General features: G+C 40.1%; 1 protein-coding gene across 2 annotated transcripts in view; it reads right to left on the reverse strand.

Moving 5' to 3' along the window:
* LOC122811267 (inositol polyphosphate-5-phosphatase A-like) overlaps positions 1-22,566 on the reverse strand; it is a 1,048,439-nt gene that overhangs the window by 18,843 nt on the left and 1,007,030 nt on the right. For both annotated transcript variants that reach the window (XM_044082997.1, XM_044082996.1), the window contains one exon: positions 15,366-15,437. In XM_044082997.1, the coding sequence (XP_043938932.1) occupies positions 15,366-15,437 (72 nt within the window). The remainder of the gene's footprint in view (positions 1-15,365; positions 15,438-22,566) is intronic.

Below are 22,566 nucleotides of genomic sequence, written 5' to 3' on the forward strand. Positions count from 1 at the left end.
GTGGAATGAGGCCTAATGTTACCAAGTACAGGTTTCCCATGGTGTGTATAGCAGAAACGGATACAATGTCCTATCCATTTTGAAATGGTCTGTTTTGATATAGGCTTTCCTTGAGATCCTGCAGCATAGGATACAAAGAGCTGATCAGATTTTCTGAAAACCTTTGTTTTATCCAAGTAGAAACATAATTGTCTGTGAATGTCCAAAGAGTGTAGGAGCCTTTCCCCTTTATTATGGGGGTTTGGATAAAAGGTGGGTAAATGAATGGTTTGGTTTAGAGTGACACTGGATACTACCTTTGGCATAAAGGAAGGGTTAGTTCATAAAGAGACTCTGTCTTGATGAAAAATGATGAAAGGCTCCACTGCCATTAGGGCCTGTAGCTCTGAGACTCTTCGTGCTGAGGTTATTGCTAGCAGCAGGGCAGTTTTCCATGAAAGAAATTGTAAATCAGCTGAAAAAGCTGGCTCGAAGGGCGGTCGTGTAAGTTTTTCCAAAACAAAATTGAGGTCCCAATTTGGTGTTGGTATTCTTCGGGGCGGTCTTATGTTCTTAGCCCCTCTGAGGTACTGTCTTAATAATGGATGTGAAAAAATAGGAGGATCCGTGTTGTAATGAGCTGAAATAGCTGAAGAGTGGATCTTTATAGATGAAAAAGAAAGGCCTTTGTGCAACAGCTCAGTTAAATATTGCAGAATCTGAGGAATATTTGGGACAAGAGGATTTTGGCCTTTAGCCTGGTTCCAGGCGCAGAATCTTTTCCATTTGGCTGAGTAGGCTTTCCTTGTGCTGGGTCTCCTGGCCTCCAGAATGACATCCATAACAGCTGTAGAGAGAAGTGTTGACTGGTTGTTTAGATAATCTGCCATGCAGCCAGATTTAAAGTCTTGAGCTGGCTGTGTAGAATCTGATTGTTTTGCTGAGTCAGCAGGGGAGGAATTTGAGGTAAAATCCATGGTGGGCCTTGAGCCATGTTTCTTAATATTGGATACCAGTGTTGGCGTGGCCAGTCTGGAGAAATAAGTATCATTTGTGGTCTCTCTAATCTGGCTTTTAGCAGCACCTTTGCCAGAAGAGGTAGTGGAGGAAAGGCATACACTGTCAATGTTTTCCAACTGAATGAGAGAGCGTCCACTTTCCAAGCTAGTGTGTGGTATGTCCTTGTGCAAAACTTTCGCAGTTGGTAATTTTGGGGGGAGGCAAACAGATCTATGTCTGGGCTCCCCCATTTTTGAGTTATCATTGTGAATACTTGTGGGTCTAGTTTCCACTCGTGAGGATCCATGATATTTCTGCTTAGTTCGTCTGCCAATGTATTTTTCTTTCCTGGCAGGAATTGTGCTTGTAATTGAACTTGGTAGGTCAGTGCTGTGTTCCACAAGGTCATTGCTTGCCTGCATAGGGGGTAGGAATGTGTGCCCCCTTGTTTGTTTGTTTATGTACCACATCACTGTGGTGTTGTCCATCTTTATTAGAAGTTGTCCTGGATGTAAGAGGTCCTTGAAAGCTGTTAGGGCATTTTGTACAGCTAGCATCTCTTTTTGATTGATGTGGAGATGCATTTGATCTGCAGACCATTTGCCCTGACTACACTGAACTGCCATGTGTGCTCCCCAGGCATAATCCGATGCATCTGTTGTCATTGTTTGCCTGGCTGTAGGCAAGGTGAAAGGCTGACCCTTGTTGAGGTGACATGTCTGAGCCCACCATAGAAACTCCTGTTGAAGGCAGAGAATTAGTGGTATTATTGTTTCCAAGCTGTGGCTGTGTTGAGTCCATACGCTTTTCAGGTACCATTGTAATTTCCTCATATGCAGTTTGGCATATGGTATTAGTAGTATGCAAGATGCCATGAATCCCAAGGCCTGCAGAATTTTTCTTGCAGGGAGTTGGGTCTTTGTTGCCATCATTTTGAAGTATTGAGTCAGTTGTTCTTGCTTGTCTGGCGTGAGATAAGCCATCTGGGCCGTTGTATTTAAGCTGGCACCTAGGAATATTATGTCTTGTGAGGGCACTAGTTTTGATTTATTTTCATTTACTGTGTACCCTAGGCAACTTAGTAGGTTTTTTACAAATGCCAGATGTTTTACAAGAATGTCCTTGCTGTCTGCTTGAATAAGGAAGTCGTCCAGGTATGGATATATTTGGATTCCTCTTTGTCTGCAGTATGCAATTACTGGTGCCAGGCATTTTGTGAAGACCCTGGGTGCAGTAGATAAGCCAAAGGGCAGTGCAGAGAATTGGTAATGAGTTGTACCTGCTATAAATCGGAGGTATCTTCTGCAGTTTTGTCTGATAGGGACATGCAGGTATGCCTCCTTGAGGTCCAACGTTACTAGCCAAGCCTTCTTGCCCAGCATGGGAAGAAGTTGCTGTAGTGTGAGCATCTTGAATTTGGGTACTTCTAGGTATGTGTTTAGAACTGAAAGGTCCAGAATGGATCTCCAGGCTTTGTCCTTTCTGGGAACCAGAAAGAGTCTTGAGTAAAATCCTTGTCCTTGCTCCTGTGTAGAAACCTGTTGAATGGCTCTCATGTCCATGAGAGCTGTAATTTGTCTTTGAGCCTCTGCCCATTGATTTGGTGGCAGGTTTGGCATTCCTTTTTTCCTTGGTAAAGTGTGAAAGTGGAACCTGTAACCTTGAGATACAATATTTAGGACCCATTTGTCTTTCGTGATGATGTGCCAATTGGCTGCAAAAAGTGCAAGTTTTCCTCCCAAGTGAGCTGCCAAGAGGGATTTGCTTGGCAGTCTGAGGGGTAAGTCATTGTGATTGTCTTCTGAAGGTTTGTGGCCTGTCTTCTCCTCCTTTCTGGGTTGTGGCACCCCATTGTTGAGGCTTGTAAGACCCTTGAGACTGACCTCTGCCCCTTGGGCGTCTGTATTTGCCCCTCTGTGGTCTGTCAGAAGTTGGAAAGGACCAGTTTTTGGTTGGCCAATTTCTGCTGAAAAGAGGGGGTTGAACCTGTAAAACATCCTTGACCGTCTGCATAGATTTTGCCTTATCCTCCATTTTCTTTAAAACCTCTTCTGCTTTCACACCAAATAAAACATCCTGCTGTAAAGGTGCATCCAATAATTTTGCTTTAACACGATCAGGTAAAGTTTGTTCTTTTAACCAAGCATGCCTACAAATGACAGACCCTGTTACTGCTGCTCTACAGGAAGCTTCCAATGAATCAAATCCACATTGCAAAGTATGTTTTCCCACTTGTTCTGCTGCATGCAACAAATCTTGCATTTCCTTGTAATAAGGTTGCTCTGTATGTGTGAGCATTTTTTGTTTTAATTGAGACATCAAATATTGTTGATATTTCAGCATGTGAAACTGGCAGTTTAAGGCCCTCATAGCTAGAGTAACTGAGGTATATACTTTCTTTCCCCATCTGTCTGGTGCTCTAGAATCCCTTTCAGAGGGTACAGGATTTTTAGCAATAGAGGCCTTAACCCCTTTGGGACCCTGGGAAATGGTTTCTGGGTCAGCAACAGGGCTTTTATATAGGAATTTGTGTGAGTCAGGGACTCTGTAGTATCTATCTGGTTTGACTGGTGCAGGAGGTAATGAATCTGGGTTAAGGCTAGATTCTGAATAAACATCATCCACAATGTCTAACACAGGTGGAATAGCAAGGGGTCTGTGCTGGGGTAGTAAAAGGATCTCTCGGAGCCTTTTCTTAGAATCAGAGTAATCCTGGCCTTCCCAGTGGAAGTGTTCCCTCATGGTATGTAAAGTTTCCCCAAAAGAGTAGTCTTCTGGGGGAGAAGCTGAAGGAATTGACTCTTCAGCATCAGAGTCTTCATAAGGGAGAAAGGAGTAGTCCTGTTCCTCAGAAGAGTCTGAGGAAATGTAAACCTAGTCAGACGAAGCGTCCTCTTCCTCCTCCTGTCTAGGCCTTTTGTCAGGAGGGGGATGGGAACCCCTGATTAGGATAATTAAGTCTTCAGCCATCTTGAGCATCTGTTTCTTAGGCATGGGGCCTTGTACAGGAGACCACTGTACATGCCTCTTTACTTTTAAAGGAGTTTTTAGCTTTGCATAGGATTTAATAGTAAGTGTAGTCGGTCTGAAGACACCTTCAGCAACTGAAGGCCTTTCAACTACACTGGAATCCCCTTCAGCAATGGAATCGGAAGGACCTAAAGATAAAGGCTCTGGAGGCCCAGCAGTCTCCGCTTGGGAGTCGGATGCAGCCTGGGGTTCTAAATCGGCGGTCGTCAGGGGCTGCGTAGGTGCCTCACATAAAATCGGAGAACCGGCGACTGGCACAGCAGAGGCCTCGGGTCTGGTTTGGATCTCGGCTGCCTGTCCTTATCTTTGCGCTTTTTATGCATCCCGGTCTTCGGTTGCTCCGATGGCATGGTATAATTAAATTTTCTACCAAAATAATGTTGGGCGAAATCAAACCGATGTTTAATAGTTCATTTGTTAAACCTAGCACAAACCGACAACCTGTGACGTCGTGGTCTGGGCCTAGGCAAGGAATGCAATAAGAATGAAAATCCTTATGAGGTATTTGCTTCTCACAAGAAATGCAATTATTAACTTTTTCTGACATCGGTCTGAGGCAAGAAAAGGTTCCCCAACAGGGTACTTAGCTTTACTGAAGACTTCGGTCTGAAATTCGATTTGAAAATCTCAGGAGTCAGCCGACCGGCACTTGCAAACTGCTTCTGCTTCGGGCACCGCACGGCAAGAAAGACTGAAGAAAATGGCGTCGGCTGCCTCTTTTATACCCATGTCGCACTGATGTCAGGGAAGAAGCAACAGCAACCGAGGCCGGACCAAGTCTTTGGAACTCGGGCCGACTGCGGGACCGCCTGATGGCAGATAACCCAAGTGTGATGACTGCAGCAGTGTAACACGATGAACATCTCTCAGTTAACCGGCACCCATGGAGATTGGTAGATGCTGGGTAAGTGTAGTTTCTGGTTGTTTGAGAGTTACTATTAAAAACAGACCTGACAAATTCTGTACCCTATACTATACTATACCATACCATACCATACCAAAATACAGTAATTAAAAGCCTGGCTGGAATAATAATATTTTAAACATATTTCATTAGAAAGTGTGGCACGCAGAACAGTTTTCAGTGGCACGCTGAGTGGATTGGAATTGAATGAACTGAACAGAGAGAGAGAGTGAGTGAATGCATGTATGAAAGCAGAAGCGACTGTGTATGACCGATCAGAGAGATGTATGAAAGTTAAAGAGAGTGTGTGTGACAGATCGGACAGAGAAAGAGTGAGTGAATGCATGTATAAAAGCTGAAGAGATTGTGTGTGTGAGAGATTGGACAGAGAATGTGCAACGTGATGCAAACTGACTGTGTGAGTATGGAGTAAGTGTTGCCATTTTAGCGATTTAACTTGTTTGGTTTAGACTTGTTCTCAGGTTGGAAAGAGAGGGAATTTATTTGTATCTTCCTTTTTAAAACTCTAAAAATCAAAAAAATGTAAGGTATGTTTCTGGGGGGAGAAAATGCTCACCACTTCATCCTTTATTGCATACTTTACTGTAAAATATAAAAATACATGTGCATCAATTAGGGATGAGGTTGGCCTATGTCTGTAGAAGTACATTCAGACAACCAGCAGCAAAATCAACATGGGAAAGGGCTGAAAACAACAAATGTACAAAGAACTAATGTATGCAGAGCAATTTAGTGCATAAAATATTTATTTGGAGGTAGTCTGTTTTTTTTTCTGTCATACTAATTACCGGATGTAAAGAAAAGATGTACACTAAACTATTTTTGCATACATGCAGTTTATATAAAGCAATGTCATTTTTGCATACAAACAATTTATATACAACAACACAGAGTGATATTTGCCACACCATACTTATTACTGGTGTATATAAATAATTTAGTTAAATTCATTATATTCCCAGCCCCATGGGGCATAGACATGAAGACTTGAATACAACCCTGATGACTCGGGTTTAACCAGTGACACAGGCACTGGAGGGACTGGGAAGATGGGAATGAATGGTTGATGCCAGTTCATCCATCCCAGGTGGAGGGAGATGGCAAAGCTTACCACTTGGGTGATACCTAGAAGGAGCACTAGGTTTTGGGCATATATGATGAATGAGTCTACTGAACGCATGCTGCCAGAGGTATGTCACATACACTTGGGAGTCATGTATGAACTCCCATGGCATGCATTAACCATGGAGCTCAAGGGAGCTGCTTTGTCAGGACTAACTCTTAACGCCTTTTGGGGGAGAAACAGAATAACAAAATACTCTGTTCAGGAACAAATGGGTGGTAAAGCTGTTGCCTAGAATGGAGGTGCCAAATTCCCATCATGAAAGAGAAATTAATAGGTTGCTGAGGTACAGGAATAGAAGTCAATGGGCAAGACCCCCTGGAAAGGACAGAAAAAAAAAACAGTACATATATTAGAAAATGTATATTTGTACTGAGTGGATGACATGATGCCTTTTTACCTTATATGGATAAAATCTATTCAAAGAGGCATGTAAGGCATGACACCGCGAGTCTTGATATTACAACTTTAGTGTATTTCATTTTTTCCCTTATTTTTCTAAACCAAATAAGTCATTTGAATATACTTGTTCGGATGCAGTACTGTTCCTATAAGTTCAATTTGTAAATTCCTAGCCACATCCCTATTACTGCCTTATATTTTTGGTCCATTTCTCATAAAACATTGAGAGTTTTTCTCTGGCAATTCTCTAAGCATTGAAATCACCAAATAACACACATTTGCATTTCAAAATTCATAATAATTCAGAAAATGCATATAAAGCCTAATATTCTATCAACTTTCTATTTCCAGTTGTTTTTGTCCTTCTCCTTCATTCTTGAGCTAAGAGTCTGAAACAGCAAAGTGGAGGGGGTTGCATTGGGTTGCCCTGTATGGTTTTGAGAGCAGCAAGCTGAAATACAATTTTTGGACCAGACCTCTGGCTTAATTCAGTTACTTCAGTACAGTCTTGCTAATCTTGCTGTTCAGTTTAAAGGCAAAGTGTGGAAACACATGAATTAAGTCATTCAGGTAATGAGAGGAGCAGGTTGCAGGTGGGGGCAAGCAGGACGAGCGAGAATAACCATCTTGGCCTAACGCGCAATACCTAATGCTATCTCTTATGCCATTAATGTTCCTATGAAATTTACCCATTTTCTGCAGCTCATTGTTCACAGATGTTCATATTTATCACTGCTCCAGTAGTCTTAATTACATTGGTTATTTCCTGCAGAGGATATGACAGACAGCTTTCAAAGCTTCACGGCACCTTCCATATGCCTAAACCATCAATCAGTTTGAACTGAGCTGACGTAAATGACAGGTTTGGGACCAAACCCTTCAAAGTTTTCCTGCTGCTGAAAAGTGTGCTCCTCTAAAGCTTTTGAGGATTGACAGTTGGCTTGTTCTGTTCCTTTGTTGGGCAGATAATTTCCCTTCTTAGGGAGAAAACCTTCCATTTTAAAATAAATGTTTATTTAATAACACTTTTCTATTCAGGAAAGTTATTTTAAAGATTGGAGTTTTGTGTTTAATGGACTGCCCTGAGACTGTAATGTACTTTTAAATGAGAGCACTCTTTTTTTTCCTGTCAGTTTAAAAGTTGTTTTAAAGTAATTTAAAACCATTTTCTTCTCTGGAGAAATTATGTTTATTTTAATTTTTGAAGTTGACACCAAAAATGTGCAGGTGTATCCAACAGGCTCGGGATAGCACAAAAAAAAACAATGTTGTTTATTAAATGAAGCACTTTTCATTGCCGTGTTACGGCAACTTCATCAGATAATCACACTCAAAATACCTTACACGTTTAAATAGTAAGTAAATAGATCACATGATCAACAGTCAGCTGTTCTTTGAAAACATCACATTACAAATCAAAACATCAAATCAAGTAAAATAAATAAAACAAATTCCACTCATAATTTAACTAAATTTAAATCTAGAAGTAATAAAAACTCCTGTTTATAACCAACGGAGTTCCCGCTCACCTCAAACACTGAGAATATTTTTAAAATAACTAATTAAGCTTAATATTCAAGCATATAAATTCCCACAAATTATTAAATTCTATTACTGCTAAAATATTAACCTTAAATAGAACGCTACCTTATCTATCAGCTGTTTAACTACAAAAAATAGTAAATAACAGTTTAGTTACAATTTCTTTAAATGTGTAATAACATCACTCTCGTGAGTTCGTAACTATAAAACATTATGCTGTCTATTTTACATTAAGCACCCTGTCATGTTAAACTATGCAGGTTGTGAATGTGAATGTCTGATGCAATATTGTATCGTGGTTGTACAAATGTACAACGTACATGTTGAGTATTCTTCAGTATATACATCTTGAAAGAATGTTTTTCCGTATGTACATGCCATCTTTGGTTAAACTAACCTTGTGTTACTGCCTGCAGTTTTCCTGACAGTCAGACAACTGCCCCTAAAAAGGCAGATAGGATGTATAAAGTTCTTCAATGATTTAAGTTTTTATGCAGTCTTCCCAAACCTGACCCAGCAGCCATAGCTTTAGTTAGTCCTACTGCTGCTAAACATTTAGTTAATTGCAATCTTAATCTTTCTGATAACGATGGGAATATTATTGATAAGTATCGGGAAAAGTGTATGCTTCTGCAACTTTGATTTTTAGAATTTTGAATTGTCAGGCTGTTATATTAAAGTTTGTTCTTAGTAATTGTGAAAGTATGAGGAACATTTGTCTGCAGTTTCTTCTTGTAAGGAAAAATCTGCTTTAAATAATTTAGTTTCTTCCATTGTACAAACCACTACTCGTTGTTTGCAGTGTGTATGACTCAGCTGACACTTGATCCAGGACTATGGCTGCTGGTAGTGTTTTGATGAGGTTTGCCTGGCTGCATTCTCAGAATCTCCCAGACAATTTAAAAAAAATGAAATTTTAAATTCTCCCTCAGAAAGAGATTTAGTTTTGGGGCTTTAGAAGTGATCAAAAAGTGTGATTAAGGGGGTAAGTTGATAAAGGGAATCTCTGAGATTTTTCAGCCCTCCTTTTTAAATTTTTCAAAGGGATTTGATAAACCCCACATCAAATTTTGGCAAAAAATAAATAAAGTTTCAACAAAAAGCAGATAAACAGGTGTTTAAGAGGAAATAGCAAGAGGGTTCCAAAAACAAATTCTGGAACTGTACAAAACCAAGGACAGTCCAATAAGAAAGAATGACTATTTAAGGGACCACCCCCCCTTCCCCCATGGTAGTCCCATTTCCCCTCCCAGAAAGTCTGAATCTCCACTTTTCTCTTTGGCGATAGATAGTTTTAGATAAATGGGTTCTGAAGATCATTCATCAAGGTTAAAGATGGCAGTGGGAGCAAATTCCTCCTTTCCAGGGGGGTAATCCCTCATCCACCAGACCAGACTCTTTTATTTTCACCTGTCCATCATCACATGCTGTCCCAAGGTGTGACAGAACCAGTACCTCCTTCCCAGGTGGGGAAAGGTTTTTATTCAAGGATGTATGTAGTGCCAAATTAAGAAAATGCCTGGAGACCAGTCCTGGATCTTTCTTTCCTAAACCTGTTTGTAATGCCCAAATCAAATGATGTCACTTCATAACCTCATAACCTGTTACCTCTTCTTCCTCATTCAAGTCTCCTGGTAACACTAGATTTGAAAGTTGATTATCATCACATCCCTATTTGTTCAGACTTCTGGCATTTCTTAAGGTTTTGTGTGTCTGGATCACATTATCAATTCTCTGCCTTATCATTTAGACTATCCACTGCATCAAGAGTGCTCACAAAATGTCTAGCTCCAGTTATAGCTCATTGTAGGCCATGCTTTTCATATTTAGATGACTTGCTTATCTTTGAAAAGTCTTTTTCAAAGTGTCAGGAATCTCTCATTTGGGAGACAGATCTCTTACACAAGATGGGATTCCAACAGAACATTCAAAAGTCAGTTTTGACTCCTTGACACAGAACTGTGTCCTTTTCAGACCTCATTCTGATGGGCCTCCTGTATATTCGCAAAACAAACAGCAGCAGAATTACCTGTTCTAAAGACTTGAACCTTGCCTGTGATATAAATAGGACCTCCTGGACAAACACATGTATCCCAGAGATTACCCCATCTTTGGAACAGGCTCTCCATCCATGTGAAGCAGAGTTCCTCCCTAACCCAATTCAAGTGCAACTTGGACAACTGGATGGTGAACAGGAAATTCATCCTTGGTTTGGCACATATGCCTCTAATGGACACACGCAATCTGTAAATGGTTCATCTCCCAAGCCCTTGCTTACACTTATCAAGGATATCATAACTTGTCAGAGATTTGGGATGCATGGCTAGGCTTAAAAAGGCCCTTGTGGTCGTTAGCCTATTAAACACCTATGAACCTATGGAGTGTCAGCTAGACACATTGGTTCAAACAGCTTTTTTTCCATAGGAAAAATAGCTCTATATACAGATCGGTTTCAAAGGTTTTCTACTCAGACTTTTGTCACTGTCAGGGAATACCTCAGAATTTTGTGTCTCATGGCATCTGTGATTCTCATGATATGCCTGGCAAGACTTCACATGAGAAAGATACAATGGTATCTGAAGTCTCTTTGGTTCCAGCAACAACATCCTTTGTCTTTTCTAATGCCAGTGCTGGGATTTGTCAGCATCAAAATCACTTTTTGGAGAGAGCAAATATCCTTAAAGCTGGGTCTCCACTTTTCCCTTCCTGTTCCAAAGAAGTCAATCACCACAGATGCCTCAAACTTTGCTTGGGGAGCAGTTTCAGGAAGGATAAAAGTGCAAGGTGTGTGGGACACCCAAGGATAGTTGCAAGCCCATAAATATAAAAGAGATGCTTTCCCTGATCAAGACACTTAACTCACTGAATCATTTTAGGTTTATAGGACCTCTTCAAGTTGTTACAGAATTATGATGCATCAACAAGCAAGAGAGAACCAGGTTGTGCCCCTTTGCAGAATAGCTATGTTAGCTTGGGATATAGCTTCACAGCACAATTCTACATTCTGTAAAGGCAAAACTGTGTGGCAGACAAGCTGGATAGGACAAAGGCATACTCTCATAAATGGAAACTAGATCATGTGGTCTTCCATGACTTGGTCCATCTGTGAGGAGTTTCTCAAGTAAACTTATTTACCTGCTTTCTGAACAGTCAGCTGACAAGATTCTTCTCCAGGACTCCATGCAAGAAGGGCTGGAAGACAGATGTCTTTCCTTTTCCTTGGACAGAATGTTCCTGTATGCTTTTCCACCCTTTCCACTGATATGCAGGGTACTTTAAAAGATTCAAAAGGAATCCCCCAAGATCACTGTGGTGACTCCATTCTGTCCCAGGTGACCATGGTACTTCCTTCGTTTGCAAATGGATGGCAGAGAAGTGCAGTAGTAGCATTGTCACCTCATAGCAACAGGTTCCCCGGTTCGATTCTCATCTGGAGTGCCTTCTGTGTGGGGTCTGCATGTCCTCCCTGCGTCTGTGTGGGTTTCCTCCCAAGTTACAAAGACATGCATCTGGAACCCTTCACCCTGGGCCTCTGCTGAAAATTGGCTTTGTTCCAAGTCGGACTTTCCCGGTTAATAAATGTTAAATAAATAATTAATAAAAATAAATAAAATGGCCAGGGGCAGTTACCACAACCTTTCTCACAGACTGGATCTACTCACACAAGAACAGGGGTGTTTGATGTGCCCCAACCCCAATCAACCTCAAATGACTGCCTGAATGATAGGGTCTTAATTCCCTTTCGGCACCTGTTTACCGAGGACATGTAGCAGGTACAAATGGAGACAAGAAAGCCTGCTACTAGAAAATCAGATATTATTAAATGGAAATGGTTTTCTAGGTGGTGCCAACAACATAATCAGCACCCATTTGGAGCTAGTTGTTCTCTGGTCTTACAATATTTGTGTTACTATCCTATGATCCTTCTTACTCCTCCACCAAGGTTCATTTAATGGCTAATTTAGCATGTCTGCCCATGGATCCTCCTCATTCCATGCATTCCCATGTTAAAATATTTTTGAAAATGATTTTGCATCAGAGGCATCCAAGAAAACTGGTGACCCCCTCCTTAAAATCTTAATTTTGTGTTAAAGAAGCTAACACTTGCTCTGTTTGAACCAGCTAACCTGGCTGACGTCAGATTCTTAACATGGAAAGCAGTTTTACTGACTGTTCTGACCTCTGTGAGAAGGGTATTGGAGTTGCAAGCTCTTATGGTGTGTCAACTCCATCTCATTTTCCACAAAGATAGTCTCTTTATGAACTAATCCTTCTTTTATGTCTAAAGTGATATATCCCAGTTTACCTTAAGTCAAACTATGCATCTCCCTGTTTTCTTTACGGAACTCAAAAATGAGGGTGAAAGGATACTCCATACCTTGGATATCCACAAACAACTTAGGTGCTATCTCCTCAGAACCAAGTCTTTTAGATCTTTGGATCAATTATTCATTTCCTGTTAGGGTAAGAAGAAGAAGAAGGGACAACCTGTGTCAAACACAGACGGTTTCCAAATGGTTGCTATTCCCTTTTGTTATACTCACCACAACAAAACTATTCCTGGTAGGGTCACGGTCCACTCTAACAGGGTCTTGGTTTCATCTATGGCCTTTTGGAAAGGCTTGGATTCTAGAAGCTGCAACTTGCTTCCCTGTAGATACTTTTACAAAGCAGTATAAGCTTTATCTCTTTCCTAGATCTAGATCATGCTTTGTTAGGGCAATTCTCCCAGGGCTCCTGGAGTCTTCTTCTTCCACTTCCCAAATGTAGTTAGCTGTGGTAATCTATCTCCCTCCACTCCCCTTGATTTTGGTGTGTTGTTTATGCCAGGGTGTGGGCATTTATTTTCTGTTATTCCTAGAATTGTCATTTCAGAGGTCACCCTCTTTCTCTCTCTCTCTCTCACCTTTGGTATGAAAGCTCTGAAGAGCTTGGTGCCCAAACCTGTCTTTTTAGTCAACTCAGCTTGAGATGACTGATGGTTTCAGTGTGTGGAATGTGCCCTGAAGCTTTGGAAGCTGAATGGTCGTTATATCCTATTCAGGATATAACCCATATAGCTAAGTCTACTGCAGGGGTGATCATTCAAACATGTAAGTTTACTTACACAACTTTACTTTTCATTTGTATATTTCTAAATATGCAGAACAAGAAAAGACTTAAGGGGTGATTTACCAAGAAGTGGGTATGCATAGTACTTAGGGCAGCAGTAGCACCCCATCTGTATCTGCTGTGGAAATGCCATTGGAACATGTACAGCAGGAGAAGCCACGAAGAGATGGAAAATAAATTAATGCAGTAGGTTAGTAGTGAATTAAGAATATATCTCACTACATGTACGTGTCTCAGGCAGGAAGACTATCTAAATTTGGGGGGGATACTATGGGGGCAGAATATTCTACTTAGGATGAGTATCAGTTATATTTCCACTGAGTGTAAAGAGCTAAATCATGGGAAGGAAGGCAAAGGCGCATAATTTCATGATACTCTGGCAAACAGTTCCAGGGAGGAAGAAGTCCTGATGACAAAATGCCATTCATAGATCTAATGTGTACTTCTAGGCTGGTCAGACAGTTTGCCTCACAAGACCAACACTTGATCATAACCAAAAGACTAAGAAGGAATGTCAGGGACTTGCAGGGGAGAGGATTGTGCCGACAAAAATAGAGATGCTGTGAAACACAATGTACAGAGCAGCTTGTGAGCAAATATAAGGTGTACGGATGTTACTGGTAAGCTTGTATCAGCCCATTACACAGTAAGAATGAATGTGATGTCCGATCCCAAAGATATCTGTAATGAAGTTAGCTGCTCAGTATGTATTTTTTTAACTTTGGAAAGGAGGGATCAGTTTAAGTAAAGAGAACTGAGACACACAGCAATGTGGGGAATCGCAGAACATTAACTCGAGTTTCAATTGTTGAGAAGGAAACTGCCTGGAATAACAATTATGCAAGCAAATGAAAAGCCATTTTAATGTGCAAGATCATAGTGCAGGGCAAATTTTAAAAGATTGTAATAATCTAAATGTTCAAGGAGAGTGTTTCAAATGACTTGTAAGCAATAACTGAACATGTAGGAGGGTGCTGTTTGCCATTCCTGTTACTGTACAACAACATAAACACTTACTTCTTTTGACATTCAAAATCAGTGAGCAGTTTTTAGGGTCATATCCAGACAATGGAATCCTGGCTGTAATACCTATGTGCTATCAGATTGTTGCTGCATACCTATTAGCGTCAGGTTCTTAACATTAATTATTTTTCTTCCTGTTGCATACCAGTCTGAGAGATATATTGATTCAGCCCACTGACTGCTTAGTCCTTTTCCCCCCATCAAGTACAAATCACTTCATTAGCACTTCATGGCTTTCTTCAGTAACACATTTCCCACAAGGTTGTTATTTAAATGAACAAGTTAACATAAAGTCTAAGGGCTACCCAACCAGTGGAGTCTAGGGTCAGAGGTCATTCAGCTGTCTAATGAATTTATAATTCTTGTTGCGTAGCAGTGTATCATGTACATGAAATCCCTAACATCAGCCAAGAGTTACAAAAATACAAGTAAATAAGCAAGTAAATAAATAAACAGAACTAAATAATAATTTAAAAAAGCAGAGTTTCTGCACACTCAGTGACTGACAATGGTACAGAGTTCTGACTGCATTTCCCCTGCTACGTATAGTTGTTTGACCAAATATGAAAACACTGTATCTTGCCAGCTGTACCGAGATAGAGGGGTATAACCATGACTTTGAACTTGATGATCTCTGTTTGGCTAGCTGCTTGGGCACCTGTCAGAAATGGCACAGGTGAGTAGAAGAATAGTATGGCTAATCTTACATGCCTCTGTCTGGTGAAGGAAATCGGGGGGGGGTAGACATGTGTCTGTATACACTTTCCATGGCAGAGTCCTAGGAAGAAACCAGGGAACATGTAGAGGTGTAGTCTAGAAATAGGGCAGGGGGCATTTTAATATGTATATGCAGGGGTATTTAAATGCATTGTGGCAGCCCACTGCATAATAACCATTTGATACCCTCGGCAAGCACATGGGGCATTAGTGCTTAATTGCAAAATCCCATGCCCCTCTCCTGGAATAATGTTTCCCACTCCTAGGATACTTGACTGTCACACCAAGGGAATGAACAACCTATAAGGCTCTTGCCCTCAGGAAACAAACAGTTCTACAGAGTGAACAGGAGAGAAGATTGTCAGTAGGAAAGTGACAAAAAAGTTAAAAAATGAATTGCAGCAGCTAATAAAACATGAGCTACTTCAACATTGTTTTACTTGATTACACAGTGTAACATCAGTACTGGACAGTGTCCCATATACACACATGAATCGGAAAATGGTGTCATACCTTGTGGTCTCCCATACAGACATTTGGTCCTATATTATCATATATCATATGGGTCGGCTTACGTTCATCTACCTGCACAGGAAATAAAAGGATAGTTAGTGGTTTTGCAGAACTTCGTACTAGTTCTAAAACCATTTTCTGCACTGTCATAAAGCAAAATATTATGCGAGCTTATTCATGAGATTCTTCATACTTCATCTTTAAATACTAAAAACCTCTGCCTGACTAAACTCTGTCTGTCCCATGGGCATCCCTCAGTAGTGTGCACAACTGTAAGTACCATTTGTACTTATGATTGTACTTACATATTCAATCAAAAAACCTGATGTGGAAAGGCACCATCTTTTGGCTTGGCTTTTCTGCCCTTGATTCATAGGAAACCCCAGTAGTGTACTCGCTTCTACCATATTCCATTCTTTTTTAATTAGTTCTCTATTGAGTCATAATTTACTGCATGTCCCTTTCTAAAGCCCCTGGCATATCTACATTATTTTCCTGCTTCGCAGTGAACTGCAGCTCCCCATTGGTGCATAAATAATAAAAACAAACAGAAAGGTAACATTCAAACCAAAACAATAGGCTGAGCTATTTCTGTAGTTGCTAACCTTCTCACTGATTGTTTTCTGTTTGGCAACTGCTTCTCTTCCCGGAAGGTCCTCTGGCCACAGCACCATGACTGCCCTTTTTTCCTTTCTTGAAACCATAAACCTCGAACGCGACTCAGGCAAGTTCATATCCACACTATTCCTAGATCTGTCAAAGGCCTTTGATACAATCTCACACACCCTACTTATATCCCAACTCTTCACCCTACACCTCTCTCCCACCACCATTGCCTGTTTTTCCAGCTACTTCTCCAACTGCCAACAAGCTGTCCAATGGAAAACTTCAACCTCCCCCTTCCTTCCCACATCCACAGATATCCCACAAGGTTCTGTTCTTGGCCCTCTTCTCTACAACCTATTCATTAACAACTTTCACCAATCCACCCCAGACTCATCTATCATCCAGTATGCAGATGACTCAACAATCATCTGCTCATCCTTCTCCTTCTCCGAGCTCCTAGCAAAAACCCAACTAGCCTTCTCCAAAACAGAAACTGGGATGCGGTCTAACCATCTGGCATTAAATACAAATAGAACCAAGCTAATGTTTTTTTCCCCTAACAAAAACTCCATTGACAAATCCACATTCACCATATAGAGCCAAAACAACACCCTCCTTGAAATCATTCCCAACACCAAGCTTCTTGGCATCATTATTGATGAAGAACTAAAATCTGACACCCACATCCACTGCGCAATCAAGAAAACCCACCAAAAGTTAGGTCTCCTCTACAGGCACAACCACTTCCTAAGCCCCTCTACCCGTTAAACTCTTGCATCCACCTTCCTACTCCCCTCCCTTATGTATGGTGCCCCTCTTTTCACCAATCTCCATCTTGACCTTCGGTCCAAACTTGAATCCTGCTACCACAAGATCTCCAAATTTGCACACAATTCAAAAAACTCATCCCACCACTGTCACTCCCTCCTCACTCTCAACTGGCTTGAACTACCCAACTACCTCAATTACCTACAACTCACCATTGCCCACAAGCTCATCTCTAAACCTGCCAACTGCCCAGCTCTCGCTACTTCCTTAAAACCTTACATTCCCAACCGCTCACTCAGATCCAAAAACCAAAATCTCCTTCAGGTCCACAATCTGCACGACCTCCTGGCCATCTACTGCTGTCCCACTCCTTAGCTAAACAGTGGAACTCTCTCCCCGCACACCTATACAACCTACCTAACCATACAAATTTCAAATCTCAACTACTCTCTTATCTTTCTTCCAAATGGGAATGCCCTTGCCATGCTTCAACTTAACCGCCCCACATTCCACCTTGCACTGACTCATCCAACTAACTCTACTATTACTTCATTCCCCCCAAAACAATCCCTCCCTACCAAAAATGAATTATCTCTCTAATATCTATTGTACTATACTCTCTAGTCTCAATTATACTACTACCCTCTCCATGCATAATATTTTCCTAACCTACTAATGGCTAGTAGCTATATATTTTGAAATGGTTAACCTACAATTGAGTTTATAACAAAAATATTCACTTTATGTAAATGTTGAAATTTCTGTACTGAATTATGTCTTTTCATTTTTGTAACATTGTGACAAGCCAGTTGCAAATATCATGGAGCTTATCTGTAAATGTTTACTTAGCTGTGTGAACTATGTCCTTTTGTAACATGTGAAATGTAACTTGCAATTATTGTGGAGCTTTTCTCCCTGGGCCTCCACTGAAAACAGGCTCTTCTTGGCCCAGTGGACTTCCCCGGTCATCAAACTTAAATAAATAAATAAAATACTACAGTCAAGTTAAAGATAGGCTCCACAGTCTACATAAAAAGTGGGAAATCAGCTGATTAATTCACAGCAGAACACTACCAAACAGCAAAGATACGGTGCATAAGTTACTGAACAATCTATGAAAAGACACACGTCATGCCCACTCTTCATCATGCTTTAAGCAGCACTCACCACTGCTAATCCATTTATTTCAAAGTTTTTTTACTTCCTCATGTTTCTCATGGGAAGACATTGATATAAAACTATTTAATAGTACACATATATATATATATATATATATATATATATATATATATATATATATATCCTACAATAAACCCTCACAAAGTCAACATACCACAATGTTGAAAGCAAAAAAGTTGACTGCAAAATGTTGGGATATCGACACATACAAAAGGTCAACATTTGTGCTTGACTGACAATCTGCTGGTGAGGATATATTAATTTCCGCAGGGATTGAGCAATCTTGGAGTTAGTATATATAATTAGTCCTGCCCCCCTGTAAAAAAAGATGTTACTTTGTTCTTTGTTGCTAGCATGCGGTGAAAATTTTACTCAACATGCAAAGTTTAGTACTGATATTTACGATGTCGGTCTTTTGCAGTCAACTTTCTACTGACCTACTTAGGCAGATTCATATATATATATATATATATATATATATATATATATGTTGTTGTGTCTTTCGGCTTTTCCCAGTTAAGGGTCGCCACAGCGGAACTCCAGTCCGCTAATGATTGGCAGTAGATTTTTACGTGCTGAGTTTCCGGCCCTGACGCACAACCTTCAATGAAGGTACGCCCATTCACGCATGTCTCCACACAGAAGAAGCACTAGCTGAGAATCGAACAGGACAACATCTTACTGTGAGGTGACAATGCTACCGCAGCACCACCACAGCAGTTATCACACACACACACACATATATATATATATATATATATATATATATATATATATATATATATATATATATATATATATATATATATATATATATATATACACACACACACACACACACTCACACACATATATACGTCTATCTATATGGGTGAACTGCCTTTGGTCAACATTTGTTTAGTTGACTGGTGTGCAAGATGACACAATTTTCAGGGTTGGAGAATATTTCCTTTCTCTGACACTGAGCAATCTTGGAGTTAGAATATATAATTACCAGCGAGTGTGGGGTTACTTTTAGTTTAAATTTTGCATGCCCCAAGGTTGTTTTTAGAGCATGTGTGGTAGTGTGTCAAATAATAAAAATAAATAATAAATAAAATAACAAAAAGGCAGCATTTTATCAATGTTAATTAAGTGCTTTCATCCTTCAAAAGTAAACAGAACTTCTTAAGAAATAATTAAATAAAGCCATACAGTCATACAGATCCGCTATCACATCCAGTTGCTGCAGCCACTAAAGACTGAATCGACAGCTAGCTATATAAGAAATCGAATGGATTTTTTAAGGTGACTGTGCTTAAGAATTCATGCGTTATAGTTACCTTTTTTTTTTTGAAAATGAGATGTTTGTTACTATTTATATAATGCATTTGTATACATCCATTCCTCACAATACAATGTTACACTGGTATGAGAGAACACATAAAATGGTCTCTGGCATGTAAGTAAGATTACTGACACATTTTATGGAAGCCATTTTAACAGAGCCATGCTGTGATATCTCAGATCTTTACCAGCCCATTTATAGGAATGGTGGACAATAACTATAGCAAATAAAGCATTCAAGATGTTCCATAGGAAATACCCTTAATTAGACCAATATCTAGAAAAGCAGCCATTGTAGGGATATATGCTTCTAAAAACTGGATGACAGAGGCTTCAGTGGCACAAATGGAGAAACACGGATATATCCATGCTAGAACATCTAATGTCCTTTGTTCAGTTAAGGGTGGAGTTCTCACTGCCAAGGAAAATTTTTTTGGAGATATTTACAACTGAGGCACATTTTCTATTGTTCAAATTTTTAATAAAGTCTCAGTTATGAAGAAGTATCATTACAGGGGGCACTCTCAACAGGAGGTCGTCTTTGTAAAAAGAAACTGCAGACCTTAAACCTTTATTTGTTGCACACTGAGGAATACAGAACCATGACTATGAACCTGCTTATAGAGAACATACATTCTCATAGGGCCCCAAGAAGAGTGCTGATAGTTACAAGTGCACATTTTATTTATTTAACATTGTTTACTGGGAAAGTCCGACTTGGAACAAAGACAATTTTCAGTGGAGGCCCTGGGGGGAAACACTCCAGACACACGTCTTTATAATGTGGGAGGAAACCAGAGCACCCAGAGGAAACCCACACGAATGCAGGGAGGATATGCAGACTCAGCACAGAAGGCACCCCAGAACGAGAATCGAACCAGAGAACCTTTTGCTGTGAGGCAACAACACAACCGCTGCACCACTGTGCCATTTTGTCTTTGTTGGCTATGTTTCCTATGCTTTTAAGTCATTAGTTTAGACTGTTTTTTTCAAGAGGTACTGGACTCTGGACAGAATGGCAGCCAATGGATACGGACACTCTGTACTCTATGGCAGATTACCTACATAGAGAGCTGATGCTCTTCATATACTTTGTGGTTGTTTGGGAGTCTTACCCATCTGGAAGGACTTACTAGCATTGGTCATAATTGTCCCTCAGGAGGTTAAGGACGGAACGCTGATATCAGGCTCCTACAAAAATGGTCAAAAGCCCAGGAATTTATGCTTATTCAGATATCAGTGATAACACATTTGTATACTACACTAACTGGATAGCACCTGATGCTGTCCATGGGTGGGTAAGGTTTTAAAAAGATGTGTTCCATAAGGGTCTCAGAAGCTGGGAATTGCTCTGCTGAAATATTGGGTAACGGAATGGATTTAAAAAATTATAAAGATCATGGTTGTCTACCTGAACAAGACGTTATAGGAAGTACACGGCTACTATGGTCCATGCTACCCTTTTTAGATTTAGTATTGATATAGTGAAGATGAACATTCTGTTTCATATGTTTATTGTACCTGTTTAGATTTTAAGGCATAATGGTGCTTGTTTTATTGTTTTAATGTTACAGTTTTTTCACATTATACTTCCTATTACCTTTCTCTGTTTTGTGCGTATATATGGTATATCCCATACATGTTTCATTAATATTCTATGGGATATCATTGTTCTGCACCAGTTGTTTTTGATGCAATTAAAAAATTATGGATATTTTAATATTTATATTTTTGAAGAGCAATACATTCATTGACTCACAGATGTTGTCATTGGGCTGCCTCGGCCCCCATATATTCCTATACTATTTTAAACTACTGAGAAAAAAATTAAATTTTTAGCTCTAGGTTTAAGGAAAATATAGGAATGTATACCTGATTTTTACATTATATTTTTGTTTACAGAGAGGAACAGTTGATGAGTTAAATGAAATGGAATCAATAATTAGTTTCTTAAGGTTTATGCACACTGCTTATGATGTTATCCACTTTTTAGATAGATTTTTAAAGAACCTGTACACAAATATTACAAATCTATCTACAGAAAAACAACTTTTTCAAATGCATGCTTGCATTTTAGCACTTGCAGCCTGCCCACAGAAATGTCCAGTATAGTTTAAGGAAAGATGATGCATTTGTCCTGCATAATTTCAGATGACACCATATTTTTAATGAAAACCATGACTTTGAAAAATACTAGAATTTAGGGCTATCCACTATATTTGATCACACAAATTTTGAAGGAAGTCATACAAGGAACACACACTATGGCCGGGATTCACTAATCCTCCGTGTAAGACTAACTAAGTCTTACACGGAAACTGCAGTCTAAGAGTATGATGTCAGTGCATCATGCATATTCATGAGGGTGCGCTGACTCAACTCTAAGGCTTACACGGAGCGTGCACAAGTGCAGGGGGCGTGTCAGACTGCCGAGCAGTCCAAATATCCACGGCCCTGCAAGTGCCTAAACTGCAAATGTCAACTGAAATGAGCGAGTCCGCTCAAATGTCCACATACCCAACACTAAACTCCCACACATTCTAAATCCCTGTACAAGTTTAAAATGTAAAGGTTTCCTGTTTTTTTTATTATTATTCACAATATAGCTGCCCGTATTTGCACGTGTATGCGCGGGTTTGTCCATTGCTTAGCTACAGGTAGCAGTGTAGACATCGAAGAGGATAATAAACTATTTATATGCAAATTAAACCAAATAGCAATAGCGTAGTGGTAGAGCCCTCGCACAAAGAGGAGGCATTCCCGGTTCGAGTCCCGCCACTCCCCTACCTATTTTCTGTCGGAAATGTGTGCATAAATAGAATTCCTGACATTTACCTTTTAAATCTCAGTAAAATGCATTGAAATGGCCTATGTGGTAGTGAACGATATTTTATATATATATATAAGAAGGTGGAATGGTCATGCATACTGATAAATGCATAAGTAACATATCTTAAGCAATGTGAAGCACTACTAAGCAAAGTTTACTAGTATTAAGCACAGTTAAGTACAATTGCTCATAGCTGAGCACTGCTTTAACTAGCGCAATAGTATTGCACAGAGCCAACTAGAGCAAACAAAACATGTTCGCGCGGAGCTGCGCTCCACGCTAACTAGCGCAACGTCGGTCAGCATAGAGCAACGTAGAACAACGTTGGGCAAAGTTGGCTAAACACAGCCACACCTCCTAGCCGGTCTGACCAGTAGTAAAATAAAAAGCAATGACAGGCCTCGAACCCGGGATACTGTGCACCATAACCACAGTACTAAACCACTAAGCCATGACAGCTTTAAATATGGATGCATTACCAACACACTCATA

The sequence above is a fragment of the Protopterus annectens genome, chromosome 9.part0 (genome assembly GCF_019279795.1).
Source record: "Protopterus annectens isolate FY-2018-M chromosome 9.part0, PAN1.0, whole genome shotgun sequence".
NCBI classification, from domain to species: domain Eukaryota; kingdom Metazoa; phylum Chordata; order Ceratodontiformes; family Protopteridae; genus Protopterus; species Protopterus annectens.